The sequence below is a fragment of the Pongo abelii genome, chromosome 6 (genome assembly GCF_028885655.2).
Source record: "Pongo abelii isolate AG06213 chromosome 6, NHGRI_mPonAbe1-v2.0_pri, whole genome shotgun sequence".
Lineage (NCBI taxonomy): Eukaryota > Metazoa > Chordata > Mammalia > Primates > Hominidae > Pongo > Pongo abelii.
Window position 1 is genome coordinate 145,040,355 of NC_071991.2, and position 22,056 is coordinate 145,062,410.

The 22,056-nt window shown below is 37.3% G+C and overlaps 1 protein-coding gene across 1 annotated transcript in view; it reads left to right on the forward strand.

Annotated features, from left to right (window-relative positions):
* Positions 1–22,056, forward strand: part of CNTNAP2 (contactin associated protein 2) — a 2,266,356-nt gene that overhangs the window by 1,330,833 nt on the left and 913,467 nt on the right. The window contains 1 exon segment of the mRNA NM_001133793.1: positions 8,288–8,394. Coding sequence (NP_001127265.1) covers positions 8,288–8,394 — 107 coding nt within the window.

Below are 22,056 nucleotides of genomic sequence, written 5' to 3' on the forward strand. Positions count from 1 at the left end.
TCATCACACAATCTCCCAGAAATATTGTTTCCTGCTATTTAACTTCTTGATAAGAAACCATAATCAAATGGCAGAGTTTACACAGTAGGTACTCAGTAAATATAAGTTGAATGAACAAACAAAGCTACATTCTCCAAGAAAATCCCTAATGTAATAATTAATATATTTTACAATCTGAACCCAACCTATGGTTGTACATTTAACATCTATCAGTTCAGTTTTTTCAGCTGCATATAATGCAACACATAAATGACTTAAATAATAGCAGCCACCAAATGTATTATGTCATAATAAGAAGGCAAGATATAGGTCAGCATCAAAGTAGAGGAACTGCAGTCCTATTTTAGTTAGGATATGTATATTTGTTGTTTTTTTCTTTTTCTTTCTTTCTTTCTTTCTTTTTTTTTTTTTTTGAGAGGGAGTTTCGCTCTGTTGCCCAGGTGCAATGGCACGATCTCGGCTCACTGCAACCTCTGCCTCCCGGGTTCAAGTGATTCTGCTGCCTCACCCTCCCAAGTAGCTGGGACTACAGGCACCCACCACCACAGCCAGCTAATTTTTGTATTTTTAGTAGAGATGAAGTTTCACCATGTTGGTCAGGCTGGTGAACTCCTGACCTCAGGTGATCCATCTGCTTTGGCCTCCCAAAGTGCTGTGATTACAGGTGTGAGTCACAGCGCCTGGCCTATTTGTTGTTATAATAAAGACCCAAAATAACAGTGGCTTAAAACATCCAGAATTATATTTCTCTCTCATGAAAACCTTTGGATAGGTGGCCCAGGGCTGATATGCTATCCAAAGCTCAGATTACTTAGATATTTTCTTTTATATATATATATATATTTTTTTATTATACTTTAAGTTCTAGGGTACATGATGTGCACAACGTGCAGGTTTGTTACATATGTATAGATATTTTCCTTTCATTCTCTCTTTTGTTCTGAGATGGCTTCTTCAGTTCTCACTATCACAGGTTCATTTCTGGAAGGAGGTTGGGAAGGACAAAAAAGGAGAAATAGTTCATATCCTTCCCCTTCAGGAGCTTCATCCACACATTGCCCATGGCACTTCCATTGCCTTCAACTTAGCCACAGGGCCATGTAACTTAAAGAAAGCCTGGAAAATATTGTCTGTAACTGGTGGGGTTCTATGTCAAGATGTAAATTCTATTGTTACAGAAGAGGATTGTAAATTTTGCAGAACAATGTGCAACAGCTTAATGACTTTGTTAGGATGCCTGGCTCTTTCCTTTTTGTTCCTTGGAGACTGAAATAGCATCCCCTTCCAAAAGGCACAGGCCACATGAAGGAGCCTGGATACCTGAGCAAGAGCAGGGTGACGACAGGAAGAAAGGGGAAAGGGCTGTGGCCTGGGCATCCACAACTGTCTGCTGTGATCCTCATTCCTGAGTGCAGACTTTCTTCTCTAGCCAAATTCACTGATTTATTACTTCACAACCACATTCTGTGCTTAACTAAATGTGCAGGCCCTTGTCTTCCCTCCATGTAGAAAGGGATTCCCCCTCCTTCCGGGCTACCCAAGTCTAAACTTTCTTTCAAAGATTTGTTATTCCATAAAACTTCTGCACACGCCTAAGACAATGGCCTATGATCTTAATTCTATACCAGTATTTCTAATATCTGGCATATGTATATAGAACTCACTTGCTAATTATGTTTGCATGAATAAATACAATTTCTTTAGAATGAAACTTTCTTTATTCTTTGTTTCTCAGAGTTTGTTTTAGAGTGTCTTATGTGGAAGAGGTGACTGACTGATTTAAAAGAACTTAGGGTTATTTATTTATGTTTAATACAGTTCAACCTGGAGACAGATGAATAGACAGATGGTTTTGCAGGTTCTTCTCCTGTGGGCCAGCAATCTTTCAAAAGACATTTTATTTACAAAACAGTGAGGAATATATTGTAAAAGTATAACTCTAAGTAAATTAGCAAAATGAGATAAAGTGAACTCTAGTTCATTATAATAAAAAACATTTAAAAGGCAGAAAACCCAAGTTAAGTTGCTTATCTCATCATAGCAAAATTAATGATCAGTAGATGTAGACCAAATATGCTTGATTTTTTTTTAATGAAAAATTTGGGCATAATGGCAGAGATACAGTAAATATCTTAGCATTTAAATATTTCTATAAATAAATGCTTGTTGAAGGAGCTCCATCAATATTACAATAGTGTTTCTAGTTTTACCACTATAATGTTATGTAATAATAAAATATTAAATTAGTTACTGGAATTGTGATTACTTTTCTATATAATTTCTATTTGAATAAAATAAATAGAAGGCAGGATAAAATAAATAGAAGACACTCCATAGAGAATATCCTTTCAACTGAAATCAAAATGTAATTAGTATAGAAATAAAAGTACTCAAATATTGTTGAGATCAACATAGAAGGTAATGCAGAAGAAAATACTATGATTATGGAAATAGCTCTGAGAGTCACGAGTATGAAAAATAGTATTCAAGGAAGCAAGCATTCTAAATATATTTCTTGTCTTAATAAGCAAAAATAAAATTTCATGCTGAGATGAAGGGAAAAACTCATAAATTAAGGAGGCAATTTATACTGGAATAATAACTTATAAATTGTTTTAAATAATGGTCCAATCATTTACAAAAATAAGCTATCAGTAACCTAGAAGCAGTCTTTTCTAAAGTTTAGAACAAGGCATATTTAGTGTCCAGGAGTAAAACTGGCATTAGTCTAAAAGCAAATTAAATATCCTAGCACTGTTATTTGTATGTGATCTAAGCACGGGGAAAGTCTTAGCTGACCCTGAGATTGAGAATGCTGAACTTGATTTTACGAAGAAATGAAACTGCCTTTATAGTCAGTGATCACTTTCTATGAATTATATGAAGTCTACAGTCAGGTTCAGAAATGATTTAACTTACTAAATGAGATTACAAAGATTATTATATGCCACTGTGAGTAGATCAGATTAAAACATGGTGGGAGGACCTATGGAAAAGTAGTCTTAGGAGAAATGATTGAATAGATCGCGTTAGGCCCCGGCTGCAGGCTGTCTTCTCTCCTTGTGCTTCCTTCCTGGGCTGTTTCTCCTCCTACTCAGCATCTGCATTCTCCTTTGAGCCCCCGCTGCAGAGAAGTGCGATGCGCTAGAGCCTTGCTATTCCAACCGTGATTTTCTGTCCGACCACGTGAGCATCACCTGGGACCTTGTTAGGATCTCAGAATCCCAGACTCCAATCCTGACCGCAAGAATCAGAATCCTTAAGATTTTCAAGAGATTCCTATGCACACAAAAGTTTGAGAAACACTGCTTTTGAGTCCCAAGGATTAGGTTTATACAGAGCAGCAGTTCTTCTGATACACACGGCACTGTTCATTGCGCTTGGTACCACCAGAACATATTTCCATGTGGATTTCTGGAGTGATGGTGCTATGACTATGGTTTTCACGTCAGGTTTTATAAAACCAAATATGGTTTTAAAGGTAACACAAAGATTTGATTTCATTTTATTTTAAAATGTCTATTTTAACTTTAAACACTGTAGATAAAAAGCCTTCAACGTGCGTTGATGATTACCAAGGCATACAGTTATGCTGTCAGGCTAACATTTTTTAGATTTAAAATAAAACTTCTTCCACTATCCCTGTTTAATTAAATAATGTCCATAAACTACAAAGTAAGCTACTACAAACAAATCTGGTACCATTTGCAGCTTCTTCTATTTGTGAATCCCAAATTTCCCAATGCTTCGCAATTAAAATCAAGTTCAGAAATAAAAGAGATGCTATGGGTAAAATAAAAGTGCAACTGTCATCCACAGCCCTGGATTGAATTGCAACATCCATCTAACCAGCCACTCTGTCCATGTTTATTTTGCTTTAAGTAATTGCAGCCCATTTGACCTTCCAAAATATAGCTTTCATTTGTCTTATGTATTGGAGTCTAAATGAATTTTATTTGAATAAAATGCACTTGATTCTAAAGCATTTTGAAAGCTGGAACTAAGTATGAGTTCGATGGAGAAGGCAGGGCTGTCTGGAGCCCGAGTTAATTGGATGCATCACTTCTTCTGGAGTCACTTGATCACAACAAAGTGACACCTGCCAACTTCTCCCCTGTACCTTCCTGATCCCAGTCAAGTCATTCTCAAGCAGAAGCAGTCGAGTCATTTTTATTCATTTTTGATGTGAACCAAACTTTCAAGCTAGGACACGCCATGAAACAAATTACGCATTCCTTGTGGCTACTAAAAAAACTTAGTTTATTAGCCCAAAAGTCTGGATTTGAGAATAAAATCATAGATACAAATAATCTGTATTTCTCACAGTAAAAGAGATATTTTTTCTGAAATTACTTCAGTTTCTTGGTGGTGTAACATTCTAGAATTGCATTGATCCATTCTTTCAGTCAATGTGTCAATAGGCAGTTACTGAGCATGCACCTAGTTATGTAAAGAATTGTAAGATAAAAATCCCTAATTGTAGGAATCTCAGTTCAGAAGAGACAAGTGCTCAACAAACCATTGCTAAGCAATGTAATAATGGTGTATTGGACATAGATTACTGGTTCTGTGGAAATACAGAAGAAATAATAGGAAAGGGGTAGCTATGTTAATTAGTATTTTGTTTTGCTTGGTAACTGGTCCTAACTTTTAAAAAATATATATATGGTGATAGGGTTTGCAGTTATATTTGAACAAGTTGGTTAGGAAATAAAACGTTTTCCACCATTAAGAATTAGAATACCTGTAATCATCATAGGGAGAATGTCAATTTTAAAAATAAGAATCAGGCAGGCGCGGTGGCTCACACCTGTAATCCCAGCACTTTGGGAGGCCGAGGCAGGCGGATCATGAGGTCAGGAGATCGAGACCATCCTGGCTAACACGGTGAAACCTCGTCTCTACAAAAAATACAAAAAATATTAGCCTGGCGTGGTGGCAGGCGCCTGTGGTCCCAGCTGCTCGGGAGGCTGAGGCAGGAGAATGGCGTGAACCCGGGAGGTGGAGCTTGCAGTGAGCTGAGATCGCGCCACTGCACTCCAGCCTGGGCGACTGAGCAAGATTCCGTCTCAATAAATAAATAAATAAATAAATAAGAATCGGCCAGGGGCTGTGGCTCATGCCTGTAATCCCAGCACTCTGGGAGGCTGAGGTGGGTGAATCACTTGAGGTCCGGAGTTCGGCACCAGCCTGGCTAACATGGTGAAACCCTGTCTCTAATAAAAATACAAAAGTTAGCTGGATGTCGTGGTACACACCTGTAATCCCAGCTACTTGGGTGGCTGAGGCAGGGGAATCATTTGAACCCAGGAGGCGGAGGTTGCAGTGAGCTGAGATGGTGCCACTGCACTCCAGCCTGGGTGACTCTGTCTCAAAAATAAATCAGTAAATAAATTAATAAATAATAAAAATAAGAATTATAAGAAAGAAAAATATTAAAATGGTATCTAAATAAAAAATACTTTTAAAGAAATCCTTAATACTGAATTTTTGAAGTACAGTTGGACCTCATATTTGTGAATCCATCTGTGGATCCAACCAATGCCAAATAGAAAAAAAAATAAAAATAGCAATACAATGATAAATCTAAGTAATCTAGAGATGATTTAAATTATATGGGAGGCTGTGCATAGGTTATATGCAAATACAACACCATTTTATAACAGGGACTTGAAAATGCGTGGATTTGGGTATCTATGGGGTGGGTGGGGGGTGGTGTGGAACAATCCCCCCCACAGGTAGAGAGGGATGACTTGTATTCATTAATCTCACTTGATGGATATATGCTTTTTGCATGCGTGTAAGAACACAGTAATCTTTTCTATCATCGAGATGATTTTCTACTCTGCCCATTATTTACACCACATTTAGATTCCAGCCTGTTTTTCCTTTGCTACTCAGTACACTTCTGCACCACTTCCCCCAAATTAATTGATATAATGAGCTGATGTAAATTACTTTCAATATTAGGCTGAGCTAATATTAACCCGCAATAATTTAGAAAGTAAATATACCATACAACACCATATACGTACTGAATTCCAAAATTAAGTATCAAGGATGTTTTAGTTTCGTGTAATTTTGAAGTGTCTAGCCCATTGCTTCCCTCCATCATATGGAGAACCACCTGCTTTGCATGTAAACACCTTCTGCTGTGTGTGTTCCCATGCCTCAGGGCCTGTACAGAATAGTGGCTATAGGAAAGGACCCTCACAACCCAGCACCTCCCACTGCTTTCATCTTCCGCCTCTTATCAGTGCTTTTCTCACCTATTTTGCTAGGAACGATTTTCAGTATTTTAATCATAAACATACAACGCTTCTTTTCAGGCGCAGGTGAAATGTTCTGAACTTTATGAAGCCCTTTGTTTATCATCCACCTGTAACTCCTCTAGTATCCAAATTTCTATAGCGTTTCATGTATCTTTTATGACTCGTCAAATTCTTCTGGGTTTGCATTTTTCATGAATCAGATCCCCACCCCACCTCCACTCAAATTTGGAGATGAAACATCTTTGTAGCCTTGATAATACTGAGCCCAAATTTCATTAAAAGTGTCTATTAAATTTACGGTGAATTTTCCATCCCTCATGATAATTCAACAAGATACTTTTGTTTATATTGTATTTTTTTCCCAAATGTTCTTCCTCTCATTTTCTTCTCTTGTAGTCCTGTCCATTCATTGAGTCTCAACCTAAAAGCTTTTAATTGTGCCCAAAATGTACATGTGATTCCTCATGTGAAATCCCATAGTACTTTATTTGTTCCTGAATTATGCTCTTTTTCATTTCTTCCTTGCACTGTAGTTTTCATACATACTGTATCTACTTCTGTATGAACTATGAGCTCTTCTGCAAGGCTGTGAATACAGTCTTAGTCATCTTCCATTTTCCATAGTGCTGTGCATATAGCAAGTGCTCAATCAATGTTTGTTGCAGGAGTAAAAGTTTGTAAAAAGTTGTGGAAGAACAGCAAGCTACTCAGAGCCAGGGGCTCCAGGCCAAACTGAGCCAAGCCCAGCTACAAGTGGTTTTAGGCATGGCTAGTGGTAAATTGAGAACAGGAGTTGGAGAATGCTATTTCTGAGGCCAGCTCTACCAGATTTTGTAGCAGGGAGCTGCTAGGGCATTATGATAGACGGGTTGCTTACAGGGTGGCTCTTTATCTGTCCTTTGCCTGTGACCCATGATTATAGATTCTGCTATTTTAATCTGGGAAAGTTTTCCTGTTTTTGGCAGTTCCCTACTAAAGTCTAGGTGTCCTGTGTGAATACTGGTACATCACAATGAATACCTTTGTTATCTGTGAGCATCTTCAGCAGGGTTATAACAAAAATCAGGTTGTGGGGTAGATGGAGAGAGGAATTGATGGGAGGGATGAGCGGATGGAACCAGGAGAAAGGAAAGGGTTTGTGCCATTTAAACAGGGGTGTTTCAGGACAAATTTCAGCCTCACAATTTCTGAGGTACAGTTAAGCTGTGCCCTGGAGGCTGTGTTTCAGAAATCTACAGCTTCCATTTATTGGCGCACTATTTCCTGCCTATTAATTATCTGTTAATACTTCATGAACATTATCTCCAAAGCTTAAAATTATTTGTAAGATAGAATTATTCTGTTTTTTCAAAGGTGAAAACTAAGGTACAGAAAGGTTCAATTAAGTAGTTACAATTAGTCATCTTAATAAAAAGATATAGATTTGAAAACAAAACCTGTATCTTTTCCTCTGTATTATGCTTGCTGTCTCTTTAAGCAGGCTGCTTTAGTTATCCAGCAGGAAATAGGTGTTTGGAAGACTTAGAAATCTTTTCTAAGTTAGTATATTTTCATTGCTGTTATCGTGACATTATTTCAAAAACTCAAATTGCTATGAAAAACTTGGTGATACCCCTCTTTACGTCAGTATTTGGCTTGACAAAGAATAGAATAAAACAAGAAATAAGACAGCTTATCTTTGATATTTTACCAGGAAGGAACTTAGCTGCTGTCTTTGTTTTGGGGTAAAATAAAAATAAAATGAATCTGTGATATTCAAGTAAATCCCTCAGTTGTTTGTTAGTATCTACTGTTTACTCAAAAATGGGAAGCTCCAGGTCTGTGATACATCATCTTTGTTGCGCTTGGCACCTTCTGTCATGAATCATATTAATCTGCTTAAACTAACAAGGATTAATTGCCTTGGTAAGGCAACCTGGCATTGAAATGATATGTCGCCCAGACAGCTTGGAATTTGGCCACTCATAAATCTCATTTTTCATTGGTTTATTTCTGTTTGTCTCTCTCTCTCACAGATGTGTGCCCAATCACTGTGAGCATGGTGGAAAGTGCTCGCAAACATGGGACAGCTTCAAATGCACTTGTGATGAGACAGGATACACTGGGGCCACCTGCCACAACTGTGAGTGCCAATTTATCTCACTTTAATCTTGTAATTGCATGAGAATCTCAAGTCTTGAGCTGTGTTTGAGGCTCAGCAACCTGAATAATCCACATAATACATCACTCGAATCTGAAAAACCAAGATTCCAATTGTCATTTCTCCAAAAAAAAAAAAAAAATACTATTCTACTTGTTAAAATATGTTCTCTGTTGGCAAACGACTCAGAAAGAAGGACGAACATTTCCTCTGTTCCATAAACACATAGTTGAGATTGGAAGGCCAAACTTGGATTCGCCTCTCTATGTCTAACCCACCTTTGTTGGGTCGATTGTTTGGGAAATTGTGTTAGTGTGATGTCTCTGACTGGATCCTCATTTATCAATTAATCAGAGAGGGAGACAGAGTGTAATTGGCACATTTAGTTTCTGGATGATGGCTGCCTCATGCTTTAGCCCAGCTATTTGACTACCTGTTTTTAGGTCAAAGAAATGAGTCCGAAATGGAATATCTAAAAGCCAATAGATAAAATAAAATACATAAGAAGGTAATAAAATACATAAGAAGGTAATAAAATGAAAACATAAGAAGGTAAAAATATTTTTAAATGGCAAAAATAAAAAGTAACATGCAAAAATGACTAGTGAAACACATATGTGCCTTGGTTTATATAAATAGCTTTATTCCAAAAGGTTAAATAAAAAATAAATTTTCGTACTTAAAAAATTTCATGCTAACTTATAATTATAATATTAATTTTCCAATAATGCATCGCCATTTGCAAAACACTTTTGAAAACAAAGCACTTTTGAAAACATATTTGGCATAAATCATATAATTACGAGAAGAGAGTCAACTGTTGGTTACTGTGTGCATATGTATGTGCCTGTGTGTGTGTGTGTGTGTGTGTGTGTGTAGGGAAGGAAGAGCAAGAGAAAAAGAGAGAGTCAATCTTCTCTCAATATGCCCAAACACTGAAACTCTAATATCTAAATCCTCCGATTATACAAACAGATTTCTCTTCACTTTACTTTTGGGAAATGGTGACAAGCAAACTATCTCAGAGTAGAGCCCTGGGTATAGTAAAAATGTCATACAGCTCTCTAAGCCTGTCCATTGTGTTATTTGTAGTAATGTGCAAGAAGAAATCGTGTTTTGAATATATTGTAAAATGTTGACTTACAAAGTTGCACACATTTATTTGTTTAGGTAGATATTCAAAAACAAGAGGCAAAGGAAATCTTGACAAAACTAACAATAGAAAGATGTCAAGAAGGTCAAAATAGATACTTACTAGATTCATTATCTGTGTTTACATATATGAAAGTATTTTAATGAATAAAGAACAAAAATGATTGTTATTGAAATTAATTCAAAGAAAAGAGTTATAACTAAAATTGTTCCTTACCAGTCACATCAAAATATTAACCTTCAGTATGTGGCATTTATTAAATATAATGTGATGCTAGAATTACGTTGATGAAACTGGGTACCTTCACTCCACTAGCATGATTTTTATCGTGTGTTATAAATACCATATTTAATTACAAGGGATCTTGTTCCTGAAATACGATAATGCTAACCAATGGTCAAGAGCAAGAAATCGGTGGTGGTTGCGAGGATTTTCTACCTCAGTGACGGCTTTTATATTGAACTGAAAAGCAAGTTATTCTTTTTTTATAGCTGTTTCCATCATTAAAATACACAGCAAAAAGGCAAACAAAAAAAAATTAAAATGTATGCTACTGGTTGAGTAGCTGAGGTTTGTTTTGTTTTTTAAGGGTAATGACTCCAAGGATTAGAAATGTCCTAAGTGTGTTTAGGTTTGGCGCTAGTGGCCAGCTCGAAAGGTAAAAGACGAAAATTGTCTTTTGTTCTGCTGCTCCTTCCTACTTGTTCCTTGCTCCATTTTGTTGGATCTTTAAAAGCAGAATCATTCTTTTTAATAATAAAAGCCTGATCTTTTGTTGTCTTCTCCAAATGAAGCCAAAATTTTGAATATCCAACGTGTGCATAAATAGAGGTGAAAAGACCATACTGCATAATTCAAGAGAGGGTTGGCTGGTGACTTTTTTCTTTCGGAAAATATACATTGTAGCTTATTGAAGGCCATTTGCCTCCTAATAACCTGAAAGAGTTGATACAGTCTTACTTACCCACATGGATTAGTTAAAAATTTCACACAGCACAGATGTAAGAAGATACAATGTATGCCATTCAGTTTGACACAGAATGAACAATTTTACATTTTTACTAAATCAATGACCACATTCTCAGCAAGAAGAACGAAGTGCAAAGGCCCCAGTTTCTGATGTGTCTGACTCTAGCTATAAAATCATCAGGCTGCATACCTTTGTGGTCAATCATTTGACTTTTCTTGCACTTTCTTCGACTGAAGTCTCTTGGTATTCTAAAAGCCAGTGAGCTGAGATTTGCAGTTGCTTATTCTGTATTCTGTGGGTTTGAACTTTGTAAGTAATGTAAAATATTTTGCTTCATTATTTCCTGCAGAAGACCAAGCATTCATCTTGAAAAGAAATCATGCTAATTATTTTAAATAGTATTTTTGATTTAAAAAAGCAGCTAAGAGCTAAAGTTTAATATAATAGAACATTTGTTAGAGTTTCAAACATTACAGGCTACACTATTTTAGCACACCTTCTACACCAGCCCGGGCTTGGTCAGGATGAGACAGCAGTGCTATGAGTGACCTGTGATCATCCAGGCTAGAAGCTCTAGTTCAAGATGGAACAGAGAAGCCTTTTTACTTGGTCACACCGCCTTGTGTTGACTTTGACTCTACCATTTTCTTACTTGTACCCTAGGCCATTTAAATTATTTGAGCTTCAGTTTTCTCCTGTAGGAATAGATAATTAACAGTGCTCACCTCATCAAGCCATTGTGAGATTAAATGAAATGATGCCCATGGAAGATGCTGAGAAAAACTTTAGCATATGTGGTACTCAATAAATTTTTGTCATTTCATCACTTTCAGAGCAATTGTCCTTTTCCTTTGAACTTCTATACCAATAATTGCCCAAACCACACAATGTGTCTCTTAATTTAATGTCGCCATACATATTGTTTGCTATCACTTTTATGGCAGATTTGGACTGCAGTGAATGACTGGTTTCCATAGTATTTTTCTGCAGAAGAATTGAAGAGCATTAAGAGAAATCTGTATGCCTCCTAAACCTATGTCTCTTGTTTTCATTTGTTGGTTTGTGTGTGCATGGGGACTTTGTTTTTACGTAAATTATCTGCAGGGCTTAGAGGACTGTCATTTGTGAACCGCTCCCCTGAGGAGCCAGGATGTCTCCCTTTGGGTTGAGTAGACAAATCAATCCCACACAGAAAGCCGAAGATCACAGAAGAGAGTCTGATCACAGGAAAGGGAAAGCCAGTTTTTGTTGTTTAAAAACAAAAGAGGCTAGTTTGTTACAAAATGCAAATACATTACATTGTTGAAGTTTTTTATACTTGAAAAAATTTTCTCATACAGGCATTCCACTCTCCATAAATCCTTTAAGAACTGACTAGTAGCATATCTGAACACCAAACCATGACAAAGGGACTAAAATGATCATGTTGAACCGTTGGTGTTTATTATGTTGACTTATCCCCACTTCACTCTCCCAAAAGCACTGTTAGGAATGTATCTTTTGCTTGGAGATGGAGTCTCGCTCTGTCATCCAGTCTTGAGTGCAGTGGCATGATCTCGGTTCACTGCAACCTCCACCTCCCAGGTTCAAGCGATTCTGCTGCCTCAGCCTCCCAAGTAGCTGGGACTACAGGCACGTGCCACCAAGCCTGGCTAATTTTTTGTATTTTTAGTATAAATGGGGTTTCACTATGTTAGCCAGGATGGTCTGGATCTCCTGACCTCATGATCCACCCGCCTTGGCCTCCCAAAGTCCTGGGATTACAGGCATGAGCCACCATGCCTGGCCAATCATTCTTATATACACTATTAGTTCCTTGTGTGGAACTGCTCTAAAAATTCCTTAGAATATCCTCAATAATATGAAAACTTTTGGCTAATTTAATGAATGCAAGAGGTTAAAGGATAGTATTTTAGTGTTTGACAAAAATAAGCAGTGTTAGCCTTGGAAATTTATTAAATGTCAGATGAGCATTCTGACAGAAAATATTTTTGCAGATCTTTTTATTAAAGGAGAGATTTTCACGTTGCCCAAATATACAGACATAATGTTTCCAGGCGAAACAGGAGGAGATAAACTAGATGACCTATATAACTCTCTTTTAATTTTAAAATCATGAGATTTAAAACTTCTGAAATACTAGTAATGAACAGGTCCTGACATTGCCAAATAAAGCAAAAGTAAAATTTTTTCTAGCCAATGTTAGAGAAAAATTTAAATGTAAAAGGTAACAATTGTACATGCCATATGCTGGAGCATTTCCTCTGGGTTCATAAATGTGTAAACTGTAAATTGTGCTGCACCTTATTACAGCACACATGAGAGGTGCAGTGGACTTCAACAGCCCATACCATGTTGTTGATAATCCATTTCACCTATAATTGATATCACTCAAAGAATAATTTTCAAAATAAATTGAATCCTACTTGCTGTAGTCATACTAACATAGAGCATAAAGACCTGGATTTATTGGCATGAAGAAACTTGGTGTCTCTGTCCATTTGGAGTTTCTACAACTTAGGCATCAATGATAACTTGGAGTTTGAGCATTGCTACAAAAACAGGCAGCATTGGGTAGAATTGCATTGGATATGGTATTAGTCTGTTCTCACACTGCTATAAAGTAATACCAGAGACTGGATAATTTAGAAAGAAAAGAGGTTTGACTCACAGTTCCACATAGCTGGGGAGGCCTCAGGAAACTTACAATCATGGTGGAGGGCGAAGGGGAAGCAAGGACCTTCCTGACTTGGCGGCAGGAGAGAGAATTGCAAGCGAAGGGGGAAGAACCCCTTATAAAACCATCATCTCGTGAGAACTCACCCACTATCATGAGAACAGCATGGAGGAACTTCGCCCATGATCCAATCACCTCCCTCCCTTGACATGTGGGAATTACAGGTCCCTCCCTCAACACGTGGGGATTACAATTCAAGGTGAGATTTGGGTGGGGACACAGAGCCAAACCATAGCAGGTATCTAAAATAAAACTTAGATATTGAGCCTTAGGGAATTGGAATCCATCCTTTGGGGCAAGTTCACCTGGCTTGCCAGGTCCTACGTGATATGGCCATGTCTTTAACCTGATTTCCTCCCCTACTTCTCCTCCCATTCTTCCCTTCAGTGCACTGGCCTCCTTTCAGTTTTTGATGCATGCTCTGTACTCTCACACTCTCCCCCCTCCTATACCACTACCCCCCACCACAGGACATTTGCACATCTACCTCTCTGCTTTGTCTAGTACATTTCTACTCCTCCCTCAGATTTCACCTCAGAAAAGCTTTCCATGACCCTGTAGTTAGGTCAAATCCTCTTATTCTAAAACACACATATCTCTTTTAGCACTAGCAATGGTTATGATTTTGCATTTATTATTTATAATGATTTAATAATATCTTTCTCCTCCACTGGACTGTACATCTCTGGCAGGAGGTGCTGCCACATTTCATCCACCATTTTAAACCTGAGGCTCGCCCAGCACAGACTATGCATGCGGTGAATATGCACTGCTTCCAAGCATTCTCGAATGTCAAAGAGTATCCAGAGCAACAAGTGTTTTCTTTAAATTTTATTCAATGCCCTCTATACAAATTTATGAAGACAGTGAAGCTATAAGGAGAGAGTAAACTTATAGGGAAAAAAGAAAAATAGAATCGAGTCCAATAACAAAATAGGGATAAATGGAAGCAGAGAGGGTAGTTACAATAATAATACCAAAAACTACCACAAGACATTAAATATCATTCTAAGAAATTATATGGAGGAATTTAGGATATAAGCAAAAAAATCTACATATTTCAAATTATCTTTAAGGAAAATATTGTGCCATGTTAAGACACCCCATTCATTACTGAAATTTGTGAGAACTATGACATTATAGTAACAATAGCAAAGTAAGTTGCAACAAAGATGATATCTTAGGTCAGCAGTCTCCAACCTTTTTGGCACCAGGGGCCAGGTTCATAGGAGACAGTTTTTCTACAGACCAGGGTGGGGGAAGGGGGTGAGGGGATGGTTCGGGATGAAACTGTTCCACCTCAGATCACCAGGCATTAGTTGGATTCTCATAAGGAGTGCACAACCTCGATTCCTCACATGCACAGTTCACAATAGGGTTCAGGTTCCCATGAGAATCTACTGCTGCCACTGATCTGACAGGAGACAGAGCTCAGGCGGGAATGCCCACCTCCTGCTGTGAGGCCGAGTTCCTAACATGTTGGGGACCCCTTATATCATAGAGTGTGGTCAATTACTATACTGGCTAACTGTAGGAGTTATTCTAAAATAGATACAGATATGTTTAAATATTGACTAGTACATGACAAGAAGTTTATTTGAAACTATAAAATTTGAATAACATGAACATAACAATCTTTTGATTTATCATGTAATATTATATGTGTATCCTCGCTACAGGGAAGTTATGGAGAGGGGAAAACACTCAGGGTTTAAAATTAGATGTCCTGATGTCAAACCATCAGATCCTTAGGCTATGTGGCCAAACTTACTTGTCCATCAGTTGGACATGTCTAAGTTCCAGAAAAATGACTGTCTCCATACCTTATAAATCCTCTGTTTCCTGAAACACGCTTGCTGCGTTAGTGTAGATTTCACTCATACTTATAGAGGGTGAAGTCAGCTTTTCCAGTCCATGCCACAGGTTACTGACAGCAATAAAATAGGAATTATTCAGATTTAATCACTTTCCTCCCCATGTCTCTGCCCCCACTCCTCTGTGCTGTCTTGGTCTTGTGTTTTTAGACAAGTCATTTAATGTCTCTAAACTTAAGTTTCCTCTTGAAAATTCAATGAGATATTGTTTATTAAAGTACTTTTTAATGTATCCCAGAACTTAGAGTATAATAAAAAAAAGTGCTTTTTAAATTCAGAAAATGACCTACTTTTAAAGAACTTATGCCACTAAGTTTCGAAAAACAGCTAGTCGAATTTTACTTTGAGTATAATTGCATCTACTGATCAGTATACTCTTCATTCGGTACACAGGCCATATTTTCATATCAGTGATTCTCAATGAAAAGATCATAGGATATCTCAATATTTCAGTAAATGTTCATTGAAAAGATAAAGGTTTTTATTAGCAAGTATAATAGCCACACTAGCTGATTTATATGCATGGGGTACATCTACTCTTTCTAATCAAGATATGGTATTATGTAGTCAGGTTGTGCTTCTGTGTTATCAAGTGAGCAACTACCAAATTCCTTCAGTTTTACTTTCCATCCCATTCCCACACCATGATCTGTGTCAGATGCTCAGTGTGTCCCTGTTATTAAGGTGTGACTATGGGACCCAACTGCAGGACCACAGGACACTAAGGACCCATAGTGCTACCATCACTTATTCATTCATCAATATATTGAGAGCTGGCTCCATTCCATATATGGAATAGATACTGGAGTGTGAAGTAGAGACGGCAGGAATACTAGGATGTAGCCCCCTCCAAAAATGTGTATAGTTTCATTAAAAATAAAAGTTCTTATCACCTTATTTCCACATCTCTGGTTCACCGGGATTGTGATCTAGGAATAAATTCTATGTATTCTTACCTCTTAGAATCTAGCTTGGCATTTTTCATGCTTACAAAATATGGATACATGTAGACACATAGGGGAAAAAATAAAATTATTTAATACTTTGTCACAAATTATTTGTTTTAAGCAATTATTTTAACTTTTCAGATTGTATTTTCAAAGGATTTGTTTGCTTTATTTCTGGGTTTGTTTTTCTAACCATACAGACAGGGAGAAATCAGGGTGAGGGGATGCAACTTCAGCATGGTGCTTGGTAAAGAATATGGTTTTCAATAGAATATACGAAAGTCAAATATTAATAAGCCCTTGCTCAGCTGTATGCATTCTCTAGAGGAAAAGCTCGCATTCTCACTAGGGCTAAAGCATTGGGAGCTAAGGGAAACAATGGCAAGTGATGTCACTTCCTAAAATCACACTTTTTGCACAAAGAAACAATCATCCCAGCAGCTCCTTTACGCTCATATTCATCTGGCACCTACAGATAAAATAAGATGGAAAGAGCTGTGAAAGTACTACCTGGGTAGAAATGTTGGAAGGGGATTTAAAGGCCATTCTATCTTTCGGCCACAACCAAATAAATTACACTGGATTAAAATAGTACAGGTCATTTGGAGAAACACAGCCCAAGGACCTTTACATTTCGAAGGCAGACCAAATTTCAAATTAATCCCTTCTTTCATGCCTTGCTTTGGAATGATGACCAAGATTAAACATAGAAAGAAAGGATTTAATTTCAATTTTGCAAAGACTCTTTCAATAGTTTCAAAAATATGTCTTTCTCTTTGAGTCTTGGCAAAAAAAAAAAAAAGTTGATCTGCAAATGCATATTGAAAAGCAGTGTGCTGTAAAGACATGCTGTGATCCTATGAACTTCTCCGAAGCTATAAAATGCCAGTGCTAGGTCTTGAGGGAGCTGGCATTATTCATTAAACTCCCTATAGTTTGAATCCCAGTGTATGTTTTATCCAAGGTTCAGAGTGAAGAGAAAAAGGAATAGAAAACACCCATTTTCACACTTTTGTCAGGTTGAATTAAGGAAAAAAAGGATATAGGGAAAGAGTCTAGTTTAATTTGAAGATAAGGAAGGGAACTTCAGGAAGGTTAATATCTGCTCAGAAAACAGGAAAGAGAATTAGAGTAAAAAATAATATGTGTCTCTCCTTTGATACTTTTTAACTTCTCCAAAACCAAACTATGTTTCGTTTCCATTTTGACATTAGTCACTAAGTTTCTATGGCAAGTCTTTAGCTTTTCAAACTTGGTGTACAGGATTATCTTTAAATCACAGACAGTTTCAACTCATTCAACAATATTATGCATCTCTTTTGTATGTGGCACACTATGTGAATACAAAAGCATAGATGAGAGCCATTTTCCTTATGAAGTATACAAGGTAGTTTTAAAGGAAAGCAGGATAAGTAATAAAAGCATTAATACATTATAAGAAGGTAACAGATATTTTTGTGTCCAACTAGTACCAAGGCAAGTATGTATGATATGAGAGAGAACAATATGAAACAAGATATTTCCGAAGACGTTCAAGCAGGAGTGGAACTTTGAGCTAAGTCACTTTCAGAGTTCTGTAGAGAAATAGAACTAATTGTTAAATATTCAAAAAATTTTGAATTGATTGTTTAACCTTGGTAAACCTTGGTAGCTTGAACCAGAACCTTGGTGTAAACCTTGGTAGCTGGAACCAGACAACAGTGGAAGAATTTATACTAGGGAAATTGACAAACACTGTAAAACAAGATACTTTTAATAGAGCTGGTTTACTAGCACACCACTGCCCTGTTTCATTATTAATAAAACAAGAATAATAGTATGTGCCTGCCAATATTATTGTGAAGGGTTCAGATGATTTGTAAAATGTCTAACGTTTTCTCTACTATATAGTCAATTCTCAATAGATGACAGCCATGGTTATAAATGTAATACTGTGAAGAGACTGATCTTGTTACAGGAGCAGCAGGGTGCGGACTTGAATCAAGGGTGAAGCTAGCCCAGAAGACAGTGGTTTTTCAGCACTGCTGTATCAAAGCATAACTTCAGATGCTATTCTTCATAAGTCATTTTTTAAAATCATGAAATGAATTATATCCATTAGAATAGGAGTCCCCAATCCCCACAATACCAGTCTGTGGCCTTTTAGGAACTGGGCCACATAGCAGAAGGTGAGCAGTGGTGGAGTGAAGCTTCACCTGTATTTACAGCCACTCCCCATTGCTCACATTACCACCTGAGCTCCACCTCCTGTCAGATCAGGGGCAGCATCAGATTCTCAGAGGAGCACGAATGCTGTTGTGAACTGTGCAGGCGAGGGATCTAGGTTGCACGTTCCTTGTGAGAATCTAATGCCTGATGATCTGTCACTGTTTCCCATCACCCCCAGATGGGACCATCTAGTTGCAGGAAAACAAGCTCAGGGCTCCCACTGATTTTACATTATGGTGAGTTGTATGATTATTTCATTATTCATCACAATGTCATAATAATAGAAATAGATTGCAAAATAAATGTATGTACTTGAATCATCCCGAAACCATTCCCTACCTCCTGATCCACGGAAAAATTGTCTTCCATGAAACCAGTCTCTGGTGCCAAAAAGGTTGGAGAATGCTGCTTTAGAAGAAAGAAATGTCATTGAATGATATTTAAGTTTTCCCATAACAGGCTATGGGCTCTCAGTTATTTCTGAAGTAAGGAGAACTGGTAAGGCTGCTGAACAATGCTTACAGTGCATTTTTGAAAACCATTTGGATGATTTGATATCACTCCAACTGTTAACATTTCTTTACTGAAAGTGATACAAACCCTTTTATTTTACTAAATTACTCCTCAATTATTTAGCTTGTAGTATGATCTTAGGTAACAAAGCTAATTTTATATTCCCTTGTGATTATTAACCTAAATCTGGTATAATGAGATGCTTCCTCCCCTCAGAAGCAGTCCAGCTGTGACTCAGCTGCATCAAATTTATGTCTTCTGAAATTAAGACACCTGGATTTGTTGCTAAACTCTATTTAAAAACTACTCAGAGAGGAATCTCTTGATTTTGCACCATACACAGGAAGAAATTCTGAAAGTTGAATTATTGGTTCCTGTATTTTTTATTTTTTATTTTTTTTACAAAATCATGATAAACAGAACTCTTGCTTCATTCCTTTTGTTGTTGCTGTTGCTGCATTTTGCTTTTCTTCCTCCTTTCCTCTCCCTCTTGGCAAAAGAATGCTACAAAAATATAAAGATTGTTGTAATCTGGGGCAAAATTATCCATCCACCTAAATAATCTCCTCCTGTGATATTTGATGAATATGTCTAACACCATGAATAAGCAATAGTTTCTTATCAAAAATGCAGCAGTTTCCAAGAAAATTTTGATATTTGACTTTTGGGGTATTCTCCCATCAGGCTTCTTTCAAATGTTTGTGAAATCATTGATTTTGGAAATCTTTAGACTTAGCCAATAAAAGTGAAATAATGTAAATGGATATGGATTTGAATAAAGAATATGGTTTTATTTTTAAGTAAAATGAGAAAAACATTCAAGGGCTCGTAGTCCCTTAGTCTCCTCATCCAATTTCATACCAAAGCTGCCATAGTAGCTCCTGTCTGAAAAATATGCCTACTCTACTCTTGAAAGACCATTCTTGGCATCATGGATGCCAGCACCAAATGCCAGACAATGTTGGCAACTACAAAATTGCTGTCATTACTCATTAGCAGGCATCAAAATGTCCTAATACTCTCTGCCACTATCTGGGCCTGTTGAGATATTAATTAAACAATTAAACATATCTTTCTTGCCAAGTCATGTGATCAACTTTCATTAGGCTAGGTAGGGCCAAGTGATCCCATCCAGCTACACTGGATAAAGAAATACCTCTAAGAATTTGGCTGTGAAGAGGAAAATGCCTCCCATTTGTATTACTGCAAAGGAATTCAGAGCTCTAGAAAAGCCTGTGTGTGTTTTCTACCATATGGCTATCTGTTGCTGAGTTATCCCACTTAGAGAATATTCAAGCATTTGATGGAAACATATCCCTACTCAGAAAATGAGCTCCTTTAGAGTTTGAATGACATAGAGATTTCCTGAGATAATAAAACTTGCATTGGGCAGGCCAGACTGATTGTCCTACAGGTTCCTAAATTACCTGAAGCTAGGTGAACAGCACAAGCTTTGTTAATTTATTTTTCTTTTGTATAGTTCTTTAAGTTAAGCTGACTTAATTAAGCTCTGTGTAAGAGCAAAAGAACACTTTCTGAACTTCCACAAGGGAGGGATTCTCAATAATAAGGATTCCTGCCTTCCCACAGCATAGCAGTTCCAGGAGAGAAGTATTGGGATTGCACGCGTATTAGATGCCCTTGAGTAAGGCAAGTAGGAAACTCCAGACAGCAGTACTGGCTGCTTGGTTGTTAGTATAGGTGTCTACTCCTGTGTATTACAGCACCTGATGGGAAAGCCTAAGCTATGATAAAAAAAAAAAAAAAATCTCCTCCCTTTTCAGCTGACCATGTGGCTGATTAGCCACAAGGCCAGTCATCCCAAAGGGTGCTGAAGAGAAGTGGGCTGGAAGGGGAAGCCCAATCAGTGATGGACGATGAAAGTGCAGTCATTGCAAAACTAGTCCTTCTCTTCTCATTGTTGCTAGATCCACTGCTTATGACATATTTTCCGCTCTTACCAGATAAAATGTAGCATCAACTCTGTCTTGCAACTTTTGCTTTCCTGCAGTGTGATTGCCACAGTTCCACTGAGCAGAGGTCATTTTTGCTAAGCTTCCTTTCTACAGTCTAAACTAGGTTTTTGAGCTAACACGTATTTTAGAAGTAAAAATAATAATACAGAATGATGCATAGGGCAAAAATAGTATGGAAGAGAAATTTATTGAGAAGCATTTGAATTGTTATTAGTAATCAATTCAAATTGTTATTAGAAAAATGTTTATTAATAAGTAACATTTCTCCTCTTCCTTTATACATATAGATGAGATATTGAAAGACCTTGAACATAGCAGAAGCATGTTAGTCTAAAGCCCAAGTAATCTCTTTGTTATTTAAAAATTCTAAAGGATTTGAATTAGGATTTCAGTTTGCATTCAAAGTGGTAGTTTTTTTTTCCCATTTGTCATCACCCTATGCTTCTCATGCACCACCTATCTTAAGATGAAATAAATGAATATCAGGTAGTAAATTCTACCACATGTGGTTATTATCCAAGGAATGGGCTCACAATGACACTTGATTAACATCAATTTCACATGTGGTAATAAAAAAAACAAATTTAATCTGCACAAACTCTAATTGTCATGCTGGGATCATTTAGATTCCAGCAGTCTCTCTATTGAGCAGTTTAAGAAAACTGTGTTTTCATTGTACTTTTTAAATGAGGAAGCCCAGTGGAAAAATCATACTTGAATCTTGAGAAATCTTTTGCTTTCTAAAAGTGCAATAAATGAATAGAACTTTGATGGTTGGGAAGATGAGCTTGTTATCCACAGACTTAAAAAATTAAGAATAAATATACAAGTTTTTAGGAGGGGTAATTTAGTAGATATTTTAAAATACTTACCGGCCGGGCGTGGTGGCTCTCGCCTGTAATCCCAGCACTTTGGGAGGCCAAGGCGGGTAGATCATGAGGTCAGGAGATCAAGATCATCCTGTCTAACACATGGTGAAACCCTGTCTCTACTAAAAATACAAAAAATAGCTGGGCGTGGTGGCTGGCACCTGTAGTCACAGCTACTCGGGAGGCTGAAGCAAGAGAATGGCCTGAACCCGGAAGGCAGAGCTTGCAGTGAGCCAAGATAGTGCCACTGCACTCCAGCCTGGGCAACAGTGCAAAACTCTGTCTCAAAAAAAAAAATACCGATATAATGGTGTATTAAGGTTAGCAACTATGCCTAAAAAATGAGTACTCTGAAATGCTACCTTCTTACACAGGTCTGCAACCACCCCAATTTCCC